The 19,975-nt window shown below is 45.9% G+C and overlaps 1 protein-coding gene across 1 annotated transcript in view; it reads left to right on the plus strand.

Annotated features, from left to right (window-relative positions):
- NSUN6 (NOP2/Sun RNA methyltransferase 6) overlaps positions 1-7,015 on the plus strand; it is a 54,029-nt gene extending 47,014 nt beyond the window's left edge. Inside the window, 5 exon segments of the mRNA XM_044295051.1 lie at positions 4,114-4,135; positions 4,138-4,257; positions 4,675-4,826; positions 5,429-5,554; positions 6,808-7,015. Of these exon segments, the coding sequence (XP_044150986.1) occupies positions 4,114-4,135; positions 4,138-4,257; positions 4,675-4,826; positions 5,429-5,554; positions 6,808-7,011 (624 nt within the window). The 3' untranslated portion in view covers positions 7,012-7,015.
- The last annotated feature ends 12,960 nt before the right edge of the window (positions 7,016-19,975 follow it).

The raw sequence follows: 19,975 nt of genomic DNA on the forward strand, positions 1-19,975 counted from the left end.
GCTGTGAGAAGGGCGCTATGGGTTAAGTCCTGGGGAGGTGACAGAACATCGAAAGCCAAACTATGTTCCATTGCCTTCTCTGGAGAGTATGTGTTCGTGCCTGTTCTCGACACAATCTTGGAAAAGGCAGCGGACACAAAAAATGGGTTCCCAGAAGAGAAAAAGAAAAAACCTTTTCGTCCCTACTCCTCCCAGTCAAAATCCTATAGAGGTAAAGGGAAGACGGGTCGATGGAGTTATCCAAAAGGAGGCAAAGGCAGGGGTTTCCTCCTCAATCCCCAAAATAAACAGTCCGATAAGCAATGACGCCAGCGTCGGGGGAAGATTGAGGAATTTTCTAACTCCATGGCAGAAAGTGACCCAAAATCCCTAGGCCCTAAATATAATCCAAAGCGGATACTGCATAGAATTTTCCTCAATACCCCCAAAAAGATTCCAGGTGACATCCCACAGCCCAAGACTAGACTTAAAAACTTCAGGCGTCATAACAGAGGTCCCCAAGCCAGAAAGGGGGAGGGGTTTTTACTCAAGACTATTCCTGGTCCAAAAAACTGACGGATCCTACTGTACCATCATAAACCTCAAAGAATTAAACAGGCACATAACTTACCAAAAATTCAAGATGGAGTCGATTGCGTCCATAATTCCCCTAATCAAAAAAGGGGCATGCATGACATCCATCGACCTCAAGGACGCATACTATCATGTCCCCATAAATCAAAAATCTCAAACCTACCTCAGGTTCGCACTAAAAGATCAGAAAGGCATAATAAATCATTTCCAATTCACAGCGTTGCCCTTCAGCATTTCATCTGCCCCAAGGGTAATTATAATAGAAATGATAGCATTTTTCAGACTAGAGGGTCTAAAAATTTTCCCTTATTTAGACGACTTCCTCATTTTAGGAGAGTCTTCGCTGATAACATCCAGACTGACCGACTACGTCATACAGGAGATGTCAAAACTGGGCTGGTTAATAAACACAAAATAGTCTTGTTTAATATCGGACACAAAAATAAAATTGCTGGGAGTTTTGCTAAACTCAAGTTCCCAGTCTCATCCCTCCCACTAGAAAAGCTTGAAGCTTTCAGGGAAAGGATACAAAAAATCCAGGCTCAGAAAAAGTGCTCGATAAGAGAAGCCATGAGCATACTGGGTTTAATGACATCGTGTATTACCACCGTAGCTTGGGCCCAAGCCCACTCCAGAACGACACAAACCTGGATACTGCGGAATTGGGACGGAGAGCAATCCTCCTTGGACAGAAAACTATCAATTCCTCACCATGTAAAACTAGACCTAAATTGGTGGAAGGAAAGAAAGAACCTATTAAATTGCGTAACCTGAGAGACAGTCCCAGAGGTCCAAATCATAACGGACGCAAGCGGTCAGGGATGGGGTGCGAAAGTGGACTCCTCAAACTGGCAAGGCAAATGGTCAGACGAAGTAAAAACCAGATAGTCAAATTACAAAGAGCTGAGAGCCATGTGGGAAACCATAAAAGTATCTCACAACCTACTACTCAAAAAACATCTGAAAGTATTTTCAGACAATACAACAACGGTAGCCTACCTAAAACACCAGGGGGGGCACGAAATCTCCAGGTCTAAAGAAGCTAGCAGAACAAATCTTTCGATGGGCAGAAGAAAATGTTCTTTCCATTACAGCCATCCATTTGAAAGGCTCAGAAAATATAGGAGCCGACTACCTCAGCAGGAAGACTCTAGACCCCGGAGAGTGGTCTTTGTCCCAGGAAGCCTTTCTGAAAATCTGCAGGAAATGGGGAACCCTCCAAATAGATCTGTTCGCGTCAAAACAAAACGCAAAAGTAGACCGGTTCTGTTCCTAAATCCCAGAGACCATGCTTGGGCAATGGACGCTTTCTCCGTCAAGTGGATGTGGGATCTAGTGTACGCTTTTTCTCCCTGGGCTCTAATTCACTTGCAAAAAATATTGAGGGATCCCGTAACAGTAATACTGGTAGTCCCATACTGGCCCAAGAGAAGCTGTTTTTCCATCCTAAAGGAGCTGGCCATGGAGGATCCATGGGAAATACTATCCCAAGCGAACCTTTTATCACAAGGTCCAATCATACATTAGAACCCCAGCCTGTTCAGACTATCGGCATGGATCCTGAGGGCGAAATGTTAAAAAGCAAGGGCCTTTCGGGAAAAGTTATAAATACTCTGATAGTCACCACGGCTATTTATCTTAAAATATGGAAAAAATACTGGCTAGGGGATGCCTCTCCCAATAAATCTCCCCCTTGCATTCAGAAAATTTTAGATTTTCTCCAAAGGGGCCTGGACATGGGACTTAAACCGAGAACATTAAAAGTACAAATATTCGCATTGGAGCTTTCTATGACTCTGACCTATCCAGCCACCGATGGATTAGGAGGTTCATATGAGCGGCGTCGAGAATAAGACCGTCCCTTACCCCGAGGGTCCCACAATGGGACTTAAATCTAGTATTGCGAGGACTGATGAAGCCCCCATTCACACCTTTGTCAGACATCTCAATCAAACACCTGTCGTATAAAACGGCATTTCTAATCGACATTACATCGGCCAGACGCTTAGGGGAAATCCAGGCCCTATCCTGCCGAGAACCCTACCTTTCGGTGTTTCCAGAAAGAATAGTACTAAAATTATATCCGGGTTTCCTCACTAAGGTGGTGTCAAACTTCCACAGAGATCAGGAAATCATTCTGCCATCCTTCCCTACAGACACTCTTAGCCCAGACGAGACACAATTCCATCTCCTGGACGTAAGAGATGCCATTATCCTGTATCTGACAGTCACCCAAGATTTTAGGAAAGATGATAACCTCCTAGTTCAGTTTGCAGGGCAGAACAAAGGGAAAAAAGTTTCCAAGGCCTCTATCGGGCGCTGGATTATATCTACTATCTCGTGCTGTTACTCCATGGAAGGTCTGTCTAGCCCGACCAACATTAGAGCCCATTCCACTAGGGCAATGGCATCCTCTTGGGCAGAGAAGGCTGGCATTTCCATAGATACCATCTGCAAAGCTGCTACCTGGTCAAGTATAATGACGTTCATAAAACACTATCGTATTAATGTTTCGGCTGGTGCAGACTTGACCTTTGGTCAAAAAATTCTGCAAGCTGCTATTTCCCCCCCTACCAAGTAATCTGGTAGTTCTCTATGGTAGCCGTCATGGTGGATGATAAGGAAAACCGTAATTAGACTTACTGGTAATTTTGTTTCCTTGAATCCACCATGACGGCTCGGATATTCCCACCCAGAATAAATATAAAGTTTAGAGTATGACGGAATACTCAAAATGTATATGTGTGTATATATATATATCTAGCTGTCTGTACATGTAGAGATAAGCTTTTATATTATATACACTTAGGTTGCACCCACCTTGGTAATTTGTAAACACGGAGGGTGAGAGTGGGTGGTGGCCGTTTAAACTCTGTGTTCCTGCCCCTATAGAGGACAAGGGTCAATCTCTATGGTAGCCGTCATGGTGGATTCAAGGAAACAAAATTACCGGTAAGTCTAATTACGGTTTTTCTCCTCTAAATCTAGGAGTGTCTTATAAAGTGAAAAATATGGGATCTCTTTAGGAGAGAACAGCGCCTTTTTTTCACCTTTCAGCAGTTTTCTTCTGTTCATGTTCTCTGTAAAGGTTCCGAAACGTCTTCAGTCACCAAGAAACGTAAATCAGTACATAGAAGACAGGGAAGAGGGGGATGCAGCTTCAGTGTATGTGTGTCTGCATGCTATAAGAGGGGGAAGGAGTAATGGAGAGAAATCCTAATGACTAAGAGTGCTGAGCATAGCAGTAGCAGCACATTGGGAATATCATGTCCACTTCAGCAGGACATCAAGGGAGGCCGAGCGAAAAAAACAAAAAACATGCTACACACACAATTCCTGGCTGCTGTATTCCAGGTACTTAAAGATTGTGTTCTACAGGTCAGGCCCCATAATGCCTTCATTTACAAGAACCTAGTGGCAGACCACTATTAGCACATATAGACAGTGCAGTGACTGATTTGGTACAACAGGTTATCAGATTCTGTATGTAGAAATGCAACTAGTTGTAATTCCGGTAAAGATGGCGGTTCTGTTCCTTAGGGAGAAGTCATTGCCATGGACAAAAAGCCAACAAAGTGGAAAAAATAAGGCAGAATGTGGCTGGGCTAATGCTCGATAGCGTCCAGGCGTACTGTTATAACAGTACCAAGGCGGTGACACATGACACAAGTGACAGTAGCCAAGGTAAGCGGGTGTACTACAGGCTCTGGGCATCCACTGTATTCCACATGCGAGCATTATAAATGCTTTTTTACACAAGCGAGTCTATTGCAGGAATCATGCTCCGTGTGTGAGCGTGATCCTCCGTTCAGGACTTGCAGGAGCGCACAGCATTATCATGATTTATAATGCTGTGTGCCTCTGTATGACCTTACTTCTACAGGGCCACACTGACAGCTTTATGTCACTATGATTCTGTATCAGTAAGGTCATGCAGAGGCACACAGCATTATAAATCAGTATAATGCCGTGCTCTCCTTCATGTCCAGAATGGAGGATCACGGAGCGTGCTTCCAGCAATGGACTCGCCCATGTGAAACAGCCCTAAAAGTTCCCCTTCAGTGTCTTACAATTTGTCTGTGTGATACGTTTACTTTTTAGGTACGGCTCCTCCATTCCCCCCAGAGTCCTTCGATCGTGTACTTTTAGATGCCCCATGCAGTGGAATGGGACAGAGACCTAACATGGCCTGTGCTTTATCACTGAGGGAGCTAACGTCTTATCCACCTCTGCAGAGGAAACTCTTCAGCACGGTAAGTCTTCATGTCTGCTGGAGCCGTCTCCTGTGCATCTGGAGTTGTGCTGGAAGTTGTCATTGGCCAGAAGACGTCATCACTTGCATCGGGGAAAGATGTAATTCTTTGTGTCATGAAATATGTCATCCCTTGCGTCGGGGGAGGACGTCGTCCCTTGCGCGCCAGGGAGGGCGTCGTCCCTTGCGCCTCGGGGGAGGACGACGTCCCTTGCGCGTCGGGGGAGGACGTCGTCCCTTGCGCTTCGGGGGAGGACGTCGTCCCTTGCGCGTCGGGGGAGGACGTCGTCCCTTGCGCGTCGGGGGAGGACGTCGTCCCTTGCGCGTCGGGGGAGGACGTCGTCCCTTGCGCGTCGGGGGAGGACGTCGTCCCTTGCGCGTCGGGGGAGGACGTCGTCCCTTGCGCGTCGGGGGAGGACGTCGCCCCTTGCGCGTCGGGGGAGGACGTCTCTTGCGCGTCGGGCGAGGATTTCATTCCTTGCATGATCATAAAGCTGAAGGACTTTTACTCAGTACTAATATAATCACACATAATTTAAAGAAATGGGAAAAAGTTGCTTTCACTGTATCAAATTTTTATTCCATGAATGTTTTTTTTTCCAGGCGGTTTCATTGTTAAAACCTGGTGGTACACTGGTTTATAGCACATGCACCATAACTTTATCTGAAAATGAAGAACAAGTGGCCTGGGCCCTAAAGACTTTCCCCTGCCTCCAGCTTCAAACACAGGTAGCACAACATTGTATTCGTAAAAAAATATAAATAAATTGGTTTTACTCCAAAGTGTTTAAGAAGACAGCAAGGACTGTCAGATTCTGATGGACTTACAATGGAGTCTGTCATGGTTAGCATCATTTTGACTGTAAAAATAGTGCTGTATACAGAGCTATCCTTCTTGTCCCATCGGTCGATGCTCCGACACAGATGTGAGCAGAGTGTAAAAGAACAGAGGGATGCATAGGGAAGGGGTGAGGAACAGATGGGACCCATGCAGGAATGATTTAGGATATGCCTTGCAATGGTGTACATGTTGCTAGGATTTGCCACCAATGTCAGGTTCAGGTGCCACAGTTGCAGAAAAAGCAGTCTGATGGTGAACCTTTTACAGACCGAGTGCCCAAACTGCAACCGAAAACCCACTTATTTATCGCAAAGTGCCAACCTAGAAATTTACCCTGAATACCAATACAGTATATCTTCCATATACTTTATCATTTAGCTATAATAGCCTGCCTACATTCAGTGCGCTGCCTGTGCCGTTCATAGTGCGCCCTACGCTGATGAATGGCAGGAAAAGTCTAAGGCATATTGGTACACCATAGACTTTTTCCAGGGCGTCGGTGCCCACTAAGAGGGCTCTGAGTGCCGCCTCTGGCACCCTTGCCATAGGTTCGCCACCACTGCTCTAGGTGTAACACCCCCGTTGCTCCTGTAGGCTCATTTGCATACGAACATGGGACCAACACAGATGCCTTCAGGTGCAGGTTTCCCTTATGTCTTGTCCACCTCACTGAGGTGGTCGCACACGTTCAGTTTAAATCTTCAACTGCCACCAGCCCTGTCTTTTATAAGAAGCTGCAACAGAAAAGACACATCCCCTGAGCTATGATAGGGAGAGAGCTAAAGCAGAAAGGGCACACCCCACTTATCTGACAGCTTGAAATAAATCTAGCAGAACAGTTGGAACAATGGATGGGGAGATCTCTGGATCCATGTGAGGTACAGGGCTGGTTCTAGCTGTGTTAGAAAGAGATTGTCCTCTACTATTGTATATCTGATTTTCATTTTTTTACTTCAACCATGGCATAACCTGAGCCTTGGGAGATCAGTGACCCCCAGATACCTCTGCAACCGCTTATCGTAAGGGAATAGAAGAACCTGGCAGAACGGTTCTGCAGAACCCATACATCCTACTATGAATGTAATGGAAAGCCTTGCTTGTCTTGGTGTTTGTGATCACAAAGCTTGATGATCTTGTGCAGGAGCCGCACATCGGAGGAGAAGGTATGGCCGGCGCAGGACTGTCCCCTGATCAGCTGCAGCTCCTGCAGAGGTTTGATCCGTCCCTGGCAGTGCTGTGGGACTCTGACATCAACGATGGGACTTGTGAAGATAAGGAGCGGACTCTGCTAGCCAACACGGACACCATCGGGTTCTTTATTGCAAAATTTATTAAAAATAGTTAATTTATTTACTTATTTTTTCTTCTTTTTTTTGGGTGTTTGGGACTGTATGCCGCGTGGATGAAGCGATGCATTCCTCAGGTGGCGGATTCCTTGCTGTCTCCGTGTTGCCATGACAGCAAATTAATATCTCTGTTGCCATAGAAGCAGACAGTCTGCCAGCTGTTCATTCTGCAGTCCGCAGGTTAAAGGAATTACCGGGGCTTTATAGGGCCCGGGTTATTTCTGTGCACATTAGTAAAACGTGTCCAAGGGATTTGTCAAGGACAAAGCTTAATTCAGTTTTTAACATATATACACTGTTTAGGCTACTTTCACACTAGCGTTCGTCGGTCCGCTCGTGAGCTCCGTTTGAAGGGGCTCACGAGCGGACCCGAACGCAGCCGTCCAGCCCTGATGCAGTCTGAATGGAGCGGATCCGCTCAGACTGCATCAGTCTGGCGGCGTTCAGCCTCCGCTCCGCTCGCCTCCGCACGGACAGGCGGACAGCTGAACGCTGCTTGCAGCGTTCGGGTGTCCGCCTGGCCGTGCGGAGGCGTGCGGATCCGTCCAGACTTACAATGTAAGTCAATGGGGACGGATCCGTTTGAAGATGACACAATATGGCTCAATCTTCAGGCGGATCCGTCCCCCATTGACTTTACATTGAAAGTCTGGACGGATCCGTACGAGGCTATTTTCACACTTAGCTGTTATATGCTAAAATAATGCAGACGGATCCGTACTGAACGGAGCCTCCGTCTGCATTATTATGATCGGATCCGTTCAGAACGGATCCGATCGAACGCTAGTGTGAAAGTAGCCTTACATTGCCGCGTAAATCTCCGTCCTCGTACTGCCTGTGAATGGAATAATACTACAGATCATCCAAGAGCAACTACAACAGCCACTACCTATAAAAAGGCATTTTTTTAGTTTAACGTAAATCATGTTTTTAGATTCAACGTTCAGTCCTGATTCATTTCATGATATATCTTTATAGTGGTTGGAGCTCCATTTTTCTCATACCAGGCTCCCAGTCCTCTGCCTAGCCATAGCATGAAGTGATGTCAACATTCTGGCCACCTGCAGCCACCACTAGAGGGAGCTCAGGACGCTTACTGCATAAAGTCTTATTATTAAGTTCAGTGTATAAACAGTATACAGGAATCTCCTAAGCTCCACCTAGTGGTAGATGCAGGTTGCCAGAATTTTGTGTTTTAAGCAGTAGATATGGTATCAGAAAAATGGAGCTCTGACTACTATAACAAGGTATTTAAGGAGTTGTGTCATCTGAGTCATTGGTGGCATATTGCTATGATATGCCACCAATGTCATATACATTCAGGTCCATAAATATTGGGACATCGACACAATTCTAAAATTTTTGGCTCTATACACCACCACAATGGATTTGAAAATGAAACAAACAAGATGTGCTCTAACTGCAGACTGTCAGCTTTAATTTGAGGGTATTTACATCCAAATCAGGTGAACGGTGTAGGAATTCCAACAGTTTGCATATGTGCCTCCCACTTATTAAGGAACCAAAAGTAATGGGACGATTGGCTTCTCAGCTGTTCCATGGCCAGATGTGTGTTATTCTCTCATTATCCCAATTACAATGAGCAGACAAAAGGTCCAGAGTTCATTTCAAGTCTGCTATTTGCATTTGGAATCTGTTGCTGTCAACTCTCAAGATGAGATCCAAAGAGCTGTCACTATCAGTGAAGCAAGCCATCATTAGGCTGAAAAAACAAGACAAACCCATCAGAGAGATAGAAAAAACATTAGGCGTGGCCAAAACAACTGTTTGGAACATTCTTAAAAAAAAGGAACGCACCGGTGAGCTCAGCAACACCAAAAGACCCGGAAGACCACAGAAAACAACTGTGGTGGATGACCGAAGAATTATTTCCCTGGTGAAGAAAACGCCCTTCACAACAGTTGGCCAGATCAAGAACACTCTCCAGGAGGTAGGTGTATGTGTGTCAAAGTCAACAATCAAGAGAAGACTTCACCAGAGTGAATACAGAGGGTTCACCACAAGATGTAAACCATTGGTGAGCCTCAAAAACAGGAAAGCCAGATTAGAGTTTGCCAAACGACATCTAAAAAAGCCTTCACAGTTCTGGAACAACATCCTATGGACAGATGAGACCAAGATCAACTTGTACCAGAGTGATGGGAAGAGAAGAGTATGGAGAAGGAAAGGAACTGCTCATGATCCTAAGCATACCACCATCAGTGAAGCATGGTGGTGGTGGTGTCATGGCGTGGGCATGTATGGCTGCCTATGGAACTGATTGATGATGTGACTGCTGACAAAAGCAGCAGGATGAATTCTGAAGTGTTTTGCACAATATTATCTGCTCCTATTCAGCCAAATGCTTCAGAACTCATTGGACGGCGCTTCACAGTGCAGATGGACAATGACCCAAAGCATACTGCAAAAGCAACCAAAGAGTTTTTTAAGGGAAAGAAGTGGAATGTTATGCAATGGCCAAGTCAATCGCCTGACCTGAATCCGATTGAGCATGCATTTCACTTGCTGAAGACAAAACTAAAGGGAAAATGCCCCAAGAACAAGCAGGAACTGAAGACAGTTGCAGTAGAGGCCTGGCAGAGCATCACCAGGGATGAAACCAGCGTCTGGTGATGTCTATGCGTTCCAGACTTCAGGCTGTAATTGACTGCAAAGGATTTGCAACCAAGTATTATAAAGTGAAAGTTTGATTTATGATTATTATTCTGTCCCATTACTTTTGGTCCCTTAACAAGTGGGAGGCACATATGCAAACTATTGTAATTCCTGCACCGTTCCCCTAATTTGGATGTAAATATCCTCACATTAAAGCTGACAGTCTGCAGGTAAAGCACATCTTGTTCGTTTCATTTCAAATCCATTGTGGTCATGTATAGGGCCCAAAATGTTACAATTGTGTCGATGTCCCAATATTTATGGACCTGGCTGTAATTGCAGGTCCCACTCTGTTTTCAGAACTTCCATAGAAGTGAATGGATAGTGGCCGCGCTTGCATGGTTCGCTCTCGTTCTTTGGGGACCCCCATTCTAGAGATAGGTGTGGGTCCCAGAAGTAAAACTCGCACCTATCTGACAATGATGGCATATCCTAGCGATATACCACCAATGTCTCAGATGAGACAACCCATTTAAGAAATTAATCGGCCCCGAATATTAGACCTATTTACGTTAAAGGGATATTCCGGTTAAAAAATGTCTGCCTGACGTGCAAAATAAAATCCTCTGCCTAGACTGGATACCGCACAGGTTTTCAGCCTTTGGATGGAAGTAAGACTCTGCTATCTCCGGCAGTCCCATTGAGGATGAATGGAGCCGCAGCGCAGATATCCGACCTACAGCAACATTCACACAGGGAAACAGGACCCTCATTCTCATTGACCATAAATGCGTTTTCTATTTTGGAAACTCCTTCCCATAAGGCCTCTCGTATTTTGTTTCCATGTCCGTTCCTTTTTTTTTTTTGCGGATAGGATGCAGACCCATTTATTTCTATGCGGACAGCACATCAATATGTCCGTTCCGTAGCCCCACAAAAAAAATATATAACACATCCTATTCTTGTCCGTTTTAGGCATTGTTACAATGAATTAATGGATCCGCAAAAATCCGCAAAAAAAAAAAAACGGATGACATATGGATGGCATCCGTTTTGTTTTTTTTGCGGACCGCCAAACACATACGGTCGTGTGCATTTAGCCTAAGACATAAGAGATGAGCTAGGTATTGAAAAATTTGATTTGGTTGCTTCGCTGAATTTTACAAAAAAATTAGCTTCATGACAAATTACTTCATCACAAAGCGCATTTCTTTGTAAGTAGTGGGTGCAATGACAGGGAGCGGTGATTGCGCCGTTCCCCTGTCATTTTATCCCTCAGATGCTGCGTTCATCGCTGATTGCGGCCTCTGACATTAAAATTCAATTGTAACAATTTTTGGGGGGGAATCATACTTTCCTCTGGCCGCCACCATCTTGATGGAATATCTAACACAGCCCGTGATGTCATCACATCGGCCAGCGTGGTGACATCATACATCACCACGCACAGTATTTCGTACGAGATCTTCAATCAAGATGGCAGCACCCGGCTCTTTGCATTCAAATGGAGGAGGTAAGTATGATTTTTTTTATTCTTTACCGCCATTGTGGGAAAATCGATTCGCTACCACAAAGCACAAGGAAATTCGGCTTTGCGACTAATCGAATTTTCCCTGAAATTCAGATCGAAGTCCACTTTGTGGAATTCGATTCACTCAACACTAGACATGTCCTCCATTGCCAGGGACCTGCTGTTATTGCCTGGTGAAGTGGTCGACATCATTTTTGTATTTAAGCTAATAATGGAGGTTGTGAACATCGGATCCCCCCTTTATTACACCTTTGTGCTTATTGATAGGGTTTCTCTGATTAATCCGAAAAGTACTGCAGCTTTCTAATATACTGTATTTTTAAATTCACTCCTGGTTTTGGCTTCAAAAACTGCATAAAAAAACCTGAAGGTGTGGCCGCACCCTTAGTGATAATTTTTTTTATTTTTATTAAACTTTTACCTAGCAAAACAAATGCTCTAAATCGTCCTGTTCCTGGCGGCCCCCAAACTATTAGCGATATTCCTGTACAATACACTAGTACCGTATGTTACAACGAGATGAGTGCAGAGAATACTGTTATATATTGGATGTACTCACACAACAATGATGCGTTTTAGGAGATGGAAATGAAGGGCAGAGAAGCCATAAAGCGCGAGCGGCGCAAGGTGGTGGAGTCCTTGGTGAATGAATTGACTCCAGATATGACGGATAAAGTAAATGACAGACATTACATTAGGGAAATAAGGTTGTGGCGTGCTGGAGGGCACTTGTCAAGGAGGGACGGCATCTCTTTATTGAGGCTTTTAGCCAACAGAAATGTTACTTCAAATTATTTACATGAAATCTTGTGTCATATTATAATGATGTCATCTGCACAAAGGGACGGCTTCCTGCAATCATCTAATTGGGGAGGGGAACTAAAAGAGACCCATCATCTTCTGACTCGTTTGTTTTACTAACTACTTGATATATTCTTAACTCTATTGTGCCAGTATGGGCACAGTCTGACACTGCCGTGCTGGTCCATATCACTGCGGGGCCGTACTGGGATGGTTGCCATGCGGACCTCATATCACTGCGGGGCCGTACTGGGATGGTTGCCATGCGGACCTCATATCACTGCGGAGCCGTACTGGGATGGTTGCCATGCGGACCTCATATCACTATTGGGGGCTGTACTGGGATGTTTGCCATGTGGTCCTCATATCACTGTGCGGGGCTGTACTGGGATGTTTGCCATGCGGACCTCATATCACTATGTGGGGCTGTACTGGGATGTTTGCCATGTGGACCATATATCACTGTGCGGGGCTGTACTGGGATGTTTGCCATGTGGACCTCATATCACTATTGGGGGCTGTACTGGGATGTTTGCCATGCGGACCTCATATCACTATGTGGGGCTGTACTGGGATGTTTGCCATGTGGACCTCATATCACTGTGCGGGGCTGTACTGGGATGTTTGCCATGTGGACCTCATATCACTATGGGGGGCTGTACTGGGATGTTTGCCATGTGGACCTCATATCACTATTGGAGGCTGTACTGGGATGGTTGCCATGCGGACCTCATATCACTGTGGGGGGCTGTACTGGGATGGTTGCCATGCGGACCTCATATCACTGTGGGGGGCTGTACTGGGATGTTTGCCATGTGGTCCTCATATCACTGTGCGGGGCTGTACTGGGATGTTTGCCATGTGGACCTCATATCACTGTGCGGGGCTGTACTGGGATGTTTGCCATGTGGACCTCATATCACTATGGGGGGCTGTACTGGGATGTTTGCCATGTGGACCTCATATCACTATGGGGGGCTGTACTGGGATGTTTGCCATGTGGACCTCATATCACTATGCGGGGCTGTACTGGGATGTTTGCCATGCGGACCTCATATCACTATGGGGGGCTGTACTGGGATGTTTGCCATGCGGACCTCATATCACTATGGGGGGCTGTACTGGGATGTTTGCCATGTGGACCTCATATCACTGTGCGGGGCTGTACTGGAATGTTTGCCATGTGGACCTCATATCACTATGGGGGGCTGTACTGGGATGTTTGCCATGCGGACCTCATATCACTATGTGGGGCTGTACTGGGATGTTTGCCATGTGGACCTCATATCACTATGGGGGGCTGTACTGGGATGTTTGCCATGTGGACCTCATATCACTGTGCGGGGCTGTACTGGGATGTTTGCCATGTGGACCTCATATCACTATGGGGGGCTGTACTGGGATGTTTGCCATGTGGACCTCATATTACTATTGGGGGCTGTACTGGGATGTTTGCCATGTGGAACTCATATCACTATGCAGGGCTGTACTGGGATGTTTGCCATGTGGACCTCATATCACTATTGGGGGCTGTACTGGGATGTTTGCCATGTGGACCTCATATCACTGTGTGGGGCTGTACTGGGATGTTTGCCATGCGGACCTCATATCACTATTGGGGGCTGTACTGGGATGTTTGCCATGTGGACCTCATATCACTATTGGAGGCTGTACTGGGATGTTTGCCATGTGGACCTCATATCACTATTGGGGGCTGTACTGGGATGTTTGCCATGTGGACCTCATATCACTGTGTGGGGCTGTACTGGGATGTTTGCCATGTGGACCTCATATCACTATTGGGGGCTGTACTGGGATGTTTGCCATGTGGACCTCATATCACTATTGGGGGCTGTACTGGGATGTTTGCCATGTGGACCTCATATCACTATGTGGGGCTGTACTGGGATGTTTGCCATGTGGACCTCATATCACTGTGTGGGGCTGTACTGGGATGTTTACCATGTGGACCTCATATCACTGTGTGGGGCTGTACTGGGATGTTTGCCATGTGGACCTCATATCACTATTGGGGGCTGTACTGGGATGTTTGCCATGTGGACCTCATATCACTGTGCGAGGCTGTACTGGGATGTTTGCCATGCGGTCCTCATATCACTGTGTGGGGCTGTACTGGGATGTTTGCCATGTGGACCTCATATCACTATGGGGGGCTGTACTGGGATGTTTGTCATGTGGACCTCATATCACTATTGGGGGCTGTACTGGGATGTTTACCATGTGGACCTCATATCACTGTGTGGGGCTGTACTGGGATGTTTGCCATGTGGACCTCATATCACTGTGTGGGGCTGTACGGGGATGTTTGCCATGCGGTCCTCATATCACTATGCGGGGCTGTACTGGGATGTTTGCCATGTGGACCTCATATCACTGTGCGGGGCTGTACTGGGATGTTTGCCATGCGGACCTCATATCACTATGTGGGGCTGTACTGGGATGTTTGTCATGTGGACCTCATATCACTATGCAGGGCTGTACTGGGATGTTTGCCATGTGGACCTCATATCACTATGAGGGGCTGTACTGGGATGTTTGCCATGCGGACCTCATATCACTATGTGGGGCTGTACTGGGATGTTTGTCATGTGGACCTCATATCACTATGAGGGGCTGTACTGGGATGTTTGCCATGCGGACCTCATATCACTATGTGGGGCTGTACTGGGATGTTTGTCATGTGGACCTCATATCACTATGAGGGGCTGTACTGGGATGTTTGCCATGCGGACCTCATATTACTATGTGGGGCTGTACTGGGATGTTTGTCATGTGGACCTCATATCACTATGGGGGGCTGTACTGGGATGTTTGCCATGTGGACCTCATATCACTATGGGGGGCTGTACTGGGATGTTTGCCATGTGGACCTCATATCACTGTGCGAGGCTGTACTGGGATGTTTGCCATGCGGTCCTCATATCACTGTGCGGGGCTGTACTGGGATGTTTGCCATGCGGTCCTCATATCACTATTGGGGGCTGTACTGGGATGTTTACCATGTGGACCTCATATCACTGTGTGGGGCTGTACTGGGATGTTTGCCATGCGGACCTCATATCACTATTGGGGGCTGTACTGGGATGTTTGCCATGTGGACCTCATATCACTATGCGGGGCTGTACTGGGATGTTTGCCATGTGGACCTCATATCACTGTGCGGGGCTGTACTGGGATGTTTACCATGTGGACCTCATATCACTATTGGGGGCTGTACTGGGATGTTTGCCATGTGGAACTCATATCACTATGCAGGGCTGTACTGGGATGTTTGCCATGTGGACCTCATATCACTATTGGAGGCTGTACTGGGATGTTTGCCATGTGGACCTCATATCACTATTGGGGGCTGTACTGGGATGTTTGCCATGTGGACCTCATATCACTGTGTGGGGCTGTACTGGGATGTTTGCCATGTGGACCTCATATCACTATTGGGGGCTGTACTGGGATGTTTACCATGTGGACCTCATATCACTGTGCGGGGCTGTACTGGGATGTTTGCCATGTGGACCTCATATCACTATTGGGGGCTGTACTGGGATGTTTGCCATGTGGACCTCATATCACTATTGGGGGCTGTACTGGGATGTTTGCCATGTGGACCTCATATCACTATGCAGGGCTGTACTGGGATGTTTGCCATGTGGACCTCATATCACTATGGGGGGCTGTACTGGGATGTTTGCCATGTGGACCTCATATCACTATTGGGGGCTGTACTGGGATGTTTGCCATGTGGACCTCATATCACTATGCAGGGCTGTACTGGGATGTTTGCCATGTGGACCTCATATCACTATGGGGGGCTGTACTGGGATGTTTGCCATGTGGACCTCATATCACTGTGCGAGGCTGTACTGGGATGTTTGCCATGCGGTCCTCATATCACTGTGCGGGGCTGTACTGGGATGTTTGCCATGTGGACCTCATATCACTATGCGGGGCTGTACTGGGATGTTTGCCATGTGGACCTCATATCCTTGTGCGGGGCTGTACTGGGATGTTTACCATGTGGACCTCATATCACTGTGCGGGGCAGTACTGGGATGTTTGCCATGCTGACCTCATATCATGCCATGCTGACCTCATATGCAGGGTTGTACTGGGATGTTTTCCATGCGGACCAGACAAGTCCCTGCTGCTGGACCTGTCAATATGACTGGAAACCGAGCCAATCAGATTTCTGAATGAGCTAGGCTTGGGATTTAAAGGTTAAGTGTTATATTTTCATCAAAAAATCAATTTTAGCATGTTACTGCTGTAGCAGCATTATGCATAAAGCAATCTTTAGTTTCTTCACTTACCACTGTTTTCCTTGAGATTTCCCCTTAGTTACGGCTGTTCAAGATGGCTCCTCTGCCAGTTCTCTGAGGCCAAAACTGCATTCACTCAGGTCACATACAAACTTGCTGTAGCCAGCAGCTCCCTGCCAGCCAATCAGATTGGATTACTGACAGACACGCCTCCTCACTCTGAAGCCTAATGCAGGCATGCAGTGTGAAGGACCGCCCCTCCGTCTTCCTAGCCGGAGACAGATGAGCCATAGCAACTGTCTCTCCTGGTTTTGTGACCCTGACTCCTCTTTTACCTACCTGGTCATTCTGGCAGGTCTGCTACTAGTTTGCCTGCACCAGTATTCTGTTATCAGCTCTGCAGACATATTCTAAATTCCAAGCAGCCAAGTCCTTTGTGTCTTCCAGCGGGCTCTGGTGAATACCTAGGGGAAGCTTTAGTTTCATACTACCTGGAGTGGTTTCATAAGGCTGGTTTTGGGGTTCAGTGGCTGTGGTGGACAGTGACTGTAACACTCCGTAACACAGTGATTGGATAGTGTCAGACTGTGCAGAGACCCCCCAACTGGTGACACTTTGAAGGACCTTTATTGCAGCCTGCTAGCAAGTCTGGTGTGCCTCTTCTTAGAACTGTATGTTCTGTTCCTCTGTTATTCCTCTTTGAAATGTTTTTGTTTGTTTTTTAAACTCGTTTTATTGACCGAATCATCAGAAAAGTCCAAAGAACAACAGTATACATGAAGTTCAATAAGACATTCAGAAACAGAAACATTACCATAGACATACCCAGATCAATAAAGGTGAGATGACAATTCACATATGTAAAACATGTACAGAGCAGTTATATTTGATAGAACACATGTTTGTGCTGAGTACACAATCATCTATCTTAATATAGCGCTAAGATTATCCGAAAATCTAGGAGCTGAATACATAGTTTGCATAGATGAACACCAGGGTCCCCATACTTTATTAAACTTCTGAGGACATCCCCGATTCTTTAATACAATGTTCTCATAGGATACTACATTATTCACAAGTACTTTCCATTGGTTAAGGGAAGGTCGTCTATCACCCATCCAGCTAATCGCAATAGCTTTCCAATGTTTCTCTCAAGAGTATTCTGACATTGTGAGGGTATACCTCTTCATCAAGTATACCAAACAGGCACACTTGAGGTGTTAATGCTACTTGTATAAGTATAGAAAGAAAGTTTGTGACGTCAGACCAAAAGGTTTGTATATACGGACATTCCCATATAAGGTGCCAGAAAGTTGCCCCCTCCGCGTCACACTATGACATCTAGAATGTGACATTTTGCCTATTTTTTGCAGCCGGGCGGGTGATAGATAACTTTGATGAATAATACGTAGCTGTATAAATTTGTTATTGATAGATGGGGAGACCAATACCGGAGATTCCAATAGATCATTAATTTCTTCATTTGTGATACCCGGTATTAGAGTTTCCCATTTGGATAGTACCAGTAGGGGGGCCTTATGCATTTTGGTACTCCATAAGTGAGTGTAGAGGGCAGAGATAAATCCCTTGGGGCCCTGAGAGCGTATGACACCAATCAGTGGGTAATCAGAGATTGAAATGGTGATATCCCTAAAATGAATGCTCATAGCGTGTCGTAATTGAAGATACTTGAAAAAATGTTGTTCTAGGTAGGTTATGACGTTCTTTCAGTTGTTCAATAGTGCTGAATACATTGCTGGAGTATAGGTCGCCCAGGACGATAATACCATGATCCCTCCAGAACTGTTTATCTATCCCAGTATGAAGAGAGGGAAACATAGGGTTTTCCCATAAAGGTATGTTAGGGGCCAATTCTGTATAAGAATGCATCTTCTTGCCAGCCTCCCACACCTGACTGGCTAGTTTGTGTACGGGTAAGAGTGCGCAGCTAAATAGTTTTGGTTGTTCCAGTACTGGCCATAACGAAGAGATATCCAAAAATGCAGCCAGTTGCCTTTCTGCTCTAACTAGAACATTCCCCGAAGAAATCCATGATCGTAGTTGTCTCAATTGTCCCGCCAAATAATATAAATGTAAGTCAGGCAAGGACATACCTCCATTTCCTCTAGGGCGGCACAGTACGTCAATGGATAACTTAGGCCTATTATTACCCCATATAAATGGAGACATTAGTGACTTATAACGCTGGAATATCTTTTTGGGAACAATGAAGGGTGCATGCTCTGATACATATAACCATTTAGGTAGAATGATTAACTTAATCAAGTTTATTCGACCCAGGACAGATAATGGGAGACCACCCCACACCTTAAATTTGTCTGCACTATAGTTCAGGAGAGGCTGTATGTTGAGGGTGTGGAAAGAAGCCGCTTCCTTGGTAATATGGATCCCTAAATACTTAAATTCAGATACTATAGGTAGTTCGGTATTAAGATAGGATGAGGGTAGGGAGTATAACGGAAATAGGACAGATTTAGACCAATTTATCCTCAAACCGGAAAATTGACTAAACGTTTCAATGAGATGAGTAGCACGAGGCAGTGTAGATTCCACCTCTGACATAAACAGTACCATCTGCGTATAGTCCCACTCTACCCTCTTGATCACCTATAAATATCCCCTTAAATTGCTCATCAGATCTAATACGAATAGCTAAAGGTTCAATCGCTAAAGCAAATAATAGTGGCAACAACGGGCATCCCTGCCTGGTGCCGCGGCCCAGATCAAAGTTCGTTGAGCACATACCATTCACCAGAATACCAGCCGAAGGTCGTTTATATAAAATTGATATCCACCTAATAAATGCGGGACCTATTCCAAAGCATTCCAAGGCGGCCAGCAAGTATGGCCATTCCACTGAGTCAAAGGCCTTGGCCGTATCCAAGGATGCCAGGGCCCACTGACTCTTCCACTGAAAGCCTATTTGGGTGACAACCTGCACTCTATGGATATTATCTGTTGTGGACCTACCAGGCAAGAATCCGGATTGATCCAGATGAATAAGGTTTAAAATAACCTCCTTCAACCGCCGTGCCAATATCTTAGCTAAGATCTTATAGTCTAGATTTAATAGTGATATGGGCCTGTATGACCCCCAATCAACGGGATTCTTGCCTGGTTTAAGGAGTATCACAATGGTAGCTTCATATAATGAAGGCGGTAGGGCACCTTTCGAAAAGGAGTCATGATACATTTGCAATAAGGGAGGAGCCAATTGGTCAGCATATCTAGAATATACTTCTAGGGGTAGCTCATCCGGGCCAGGGGATTTCCCATTTGCCAAAGATTTAATGGCCTCTAATATCTCCTGATCCGTTATTGGGCTCTCCAGAGATTGAGCCATCTCTTGCGTTAGCTTGGGGTATTCCAATTCCATCAGGTAAGTATTAACTGCCTCCCTAGTGTAATCTACTCGGGCCTCATACAGGTCTTGATAAAACTCCTGGAAACGGTGAGCTATGGCCTCTGATTCCACTACTATGGTGCCCTATCCATCTCGGATGCGAAGGATGGCCGGAGATGCCTGATTCTGGTGAACGATATGTGCCAGCAACTTACTAGACTGGTTACCTAGTTCAAAATAAGATTGTTTGGTAAAAAACATTTTGCGCTGGGCTTTTTCCTGTAATAAAGTAAGGTAACGTCTCCCAAGTTGTAACCACCTCTCCCTATTCTGGGATGATGGATCCGCAACATACAGCCTCTCCAACCCAGCAC

The sequence above is a fragment of the Bufo gargarizans genome, chromosome 5, assembly GCF_014858855.1.
Source record: "Bufo gargarizans isolate SCDJY-AF-19 chromosome 5, ASM1485885v1, whole genome shotgun sequence".
NCBI lineage: Eukaryota > Metazoa > Chordata > Amphibia > Anura > Bufonidae > Bufo > Bufo gargarizans.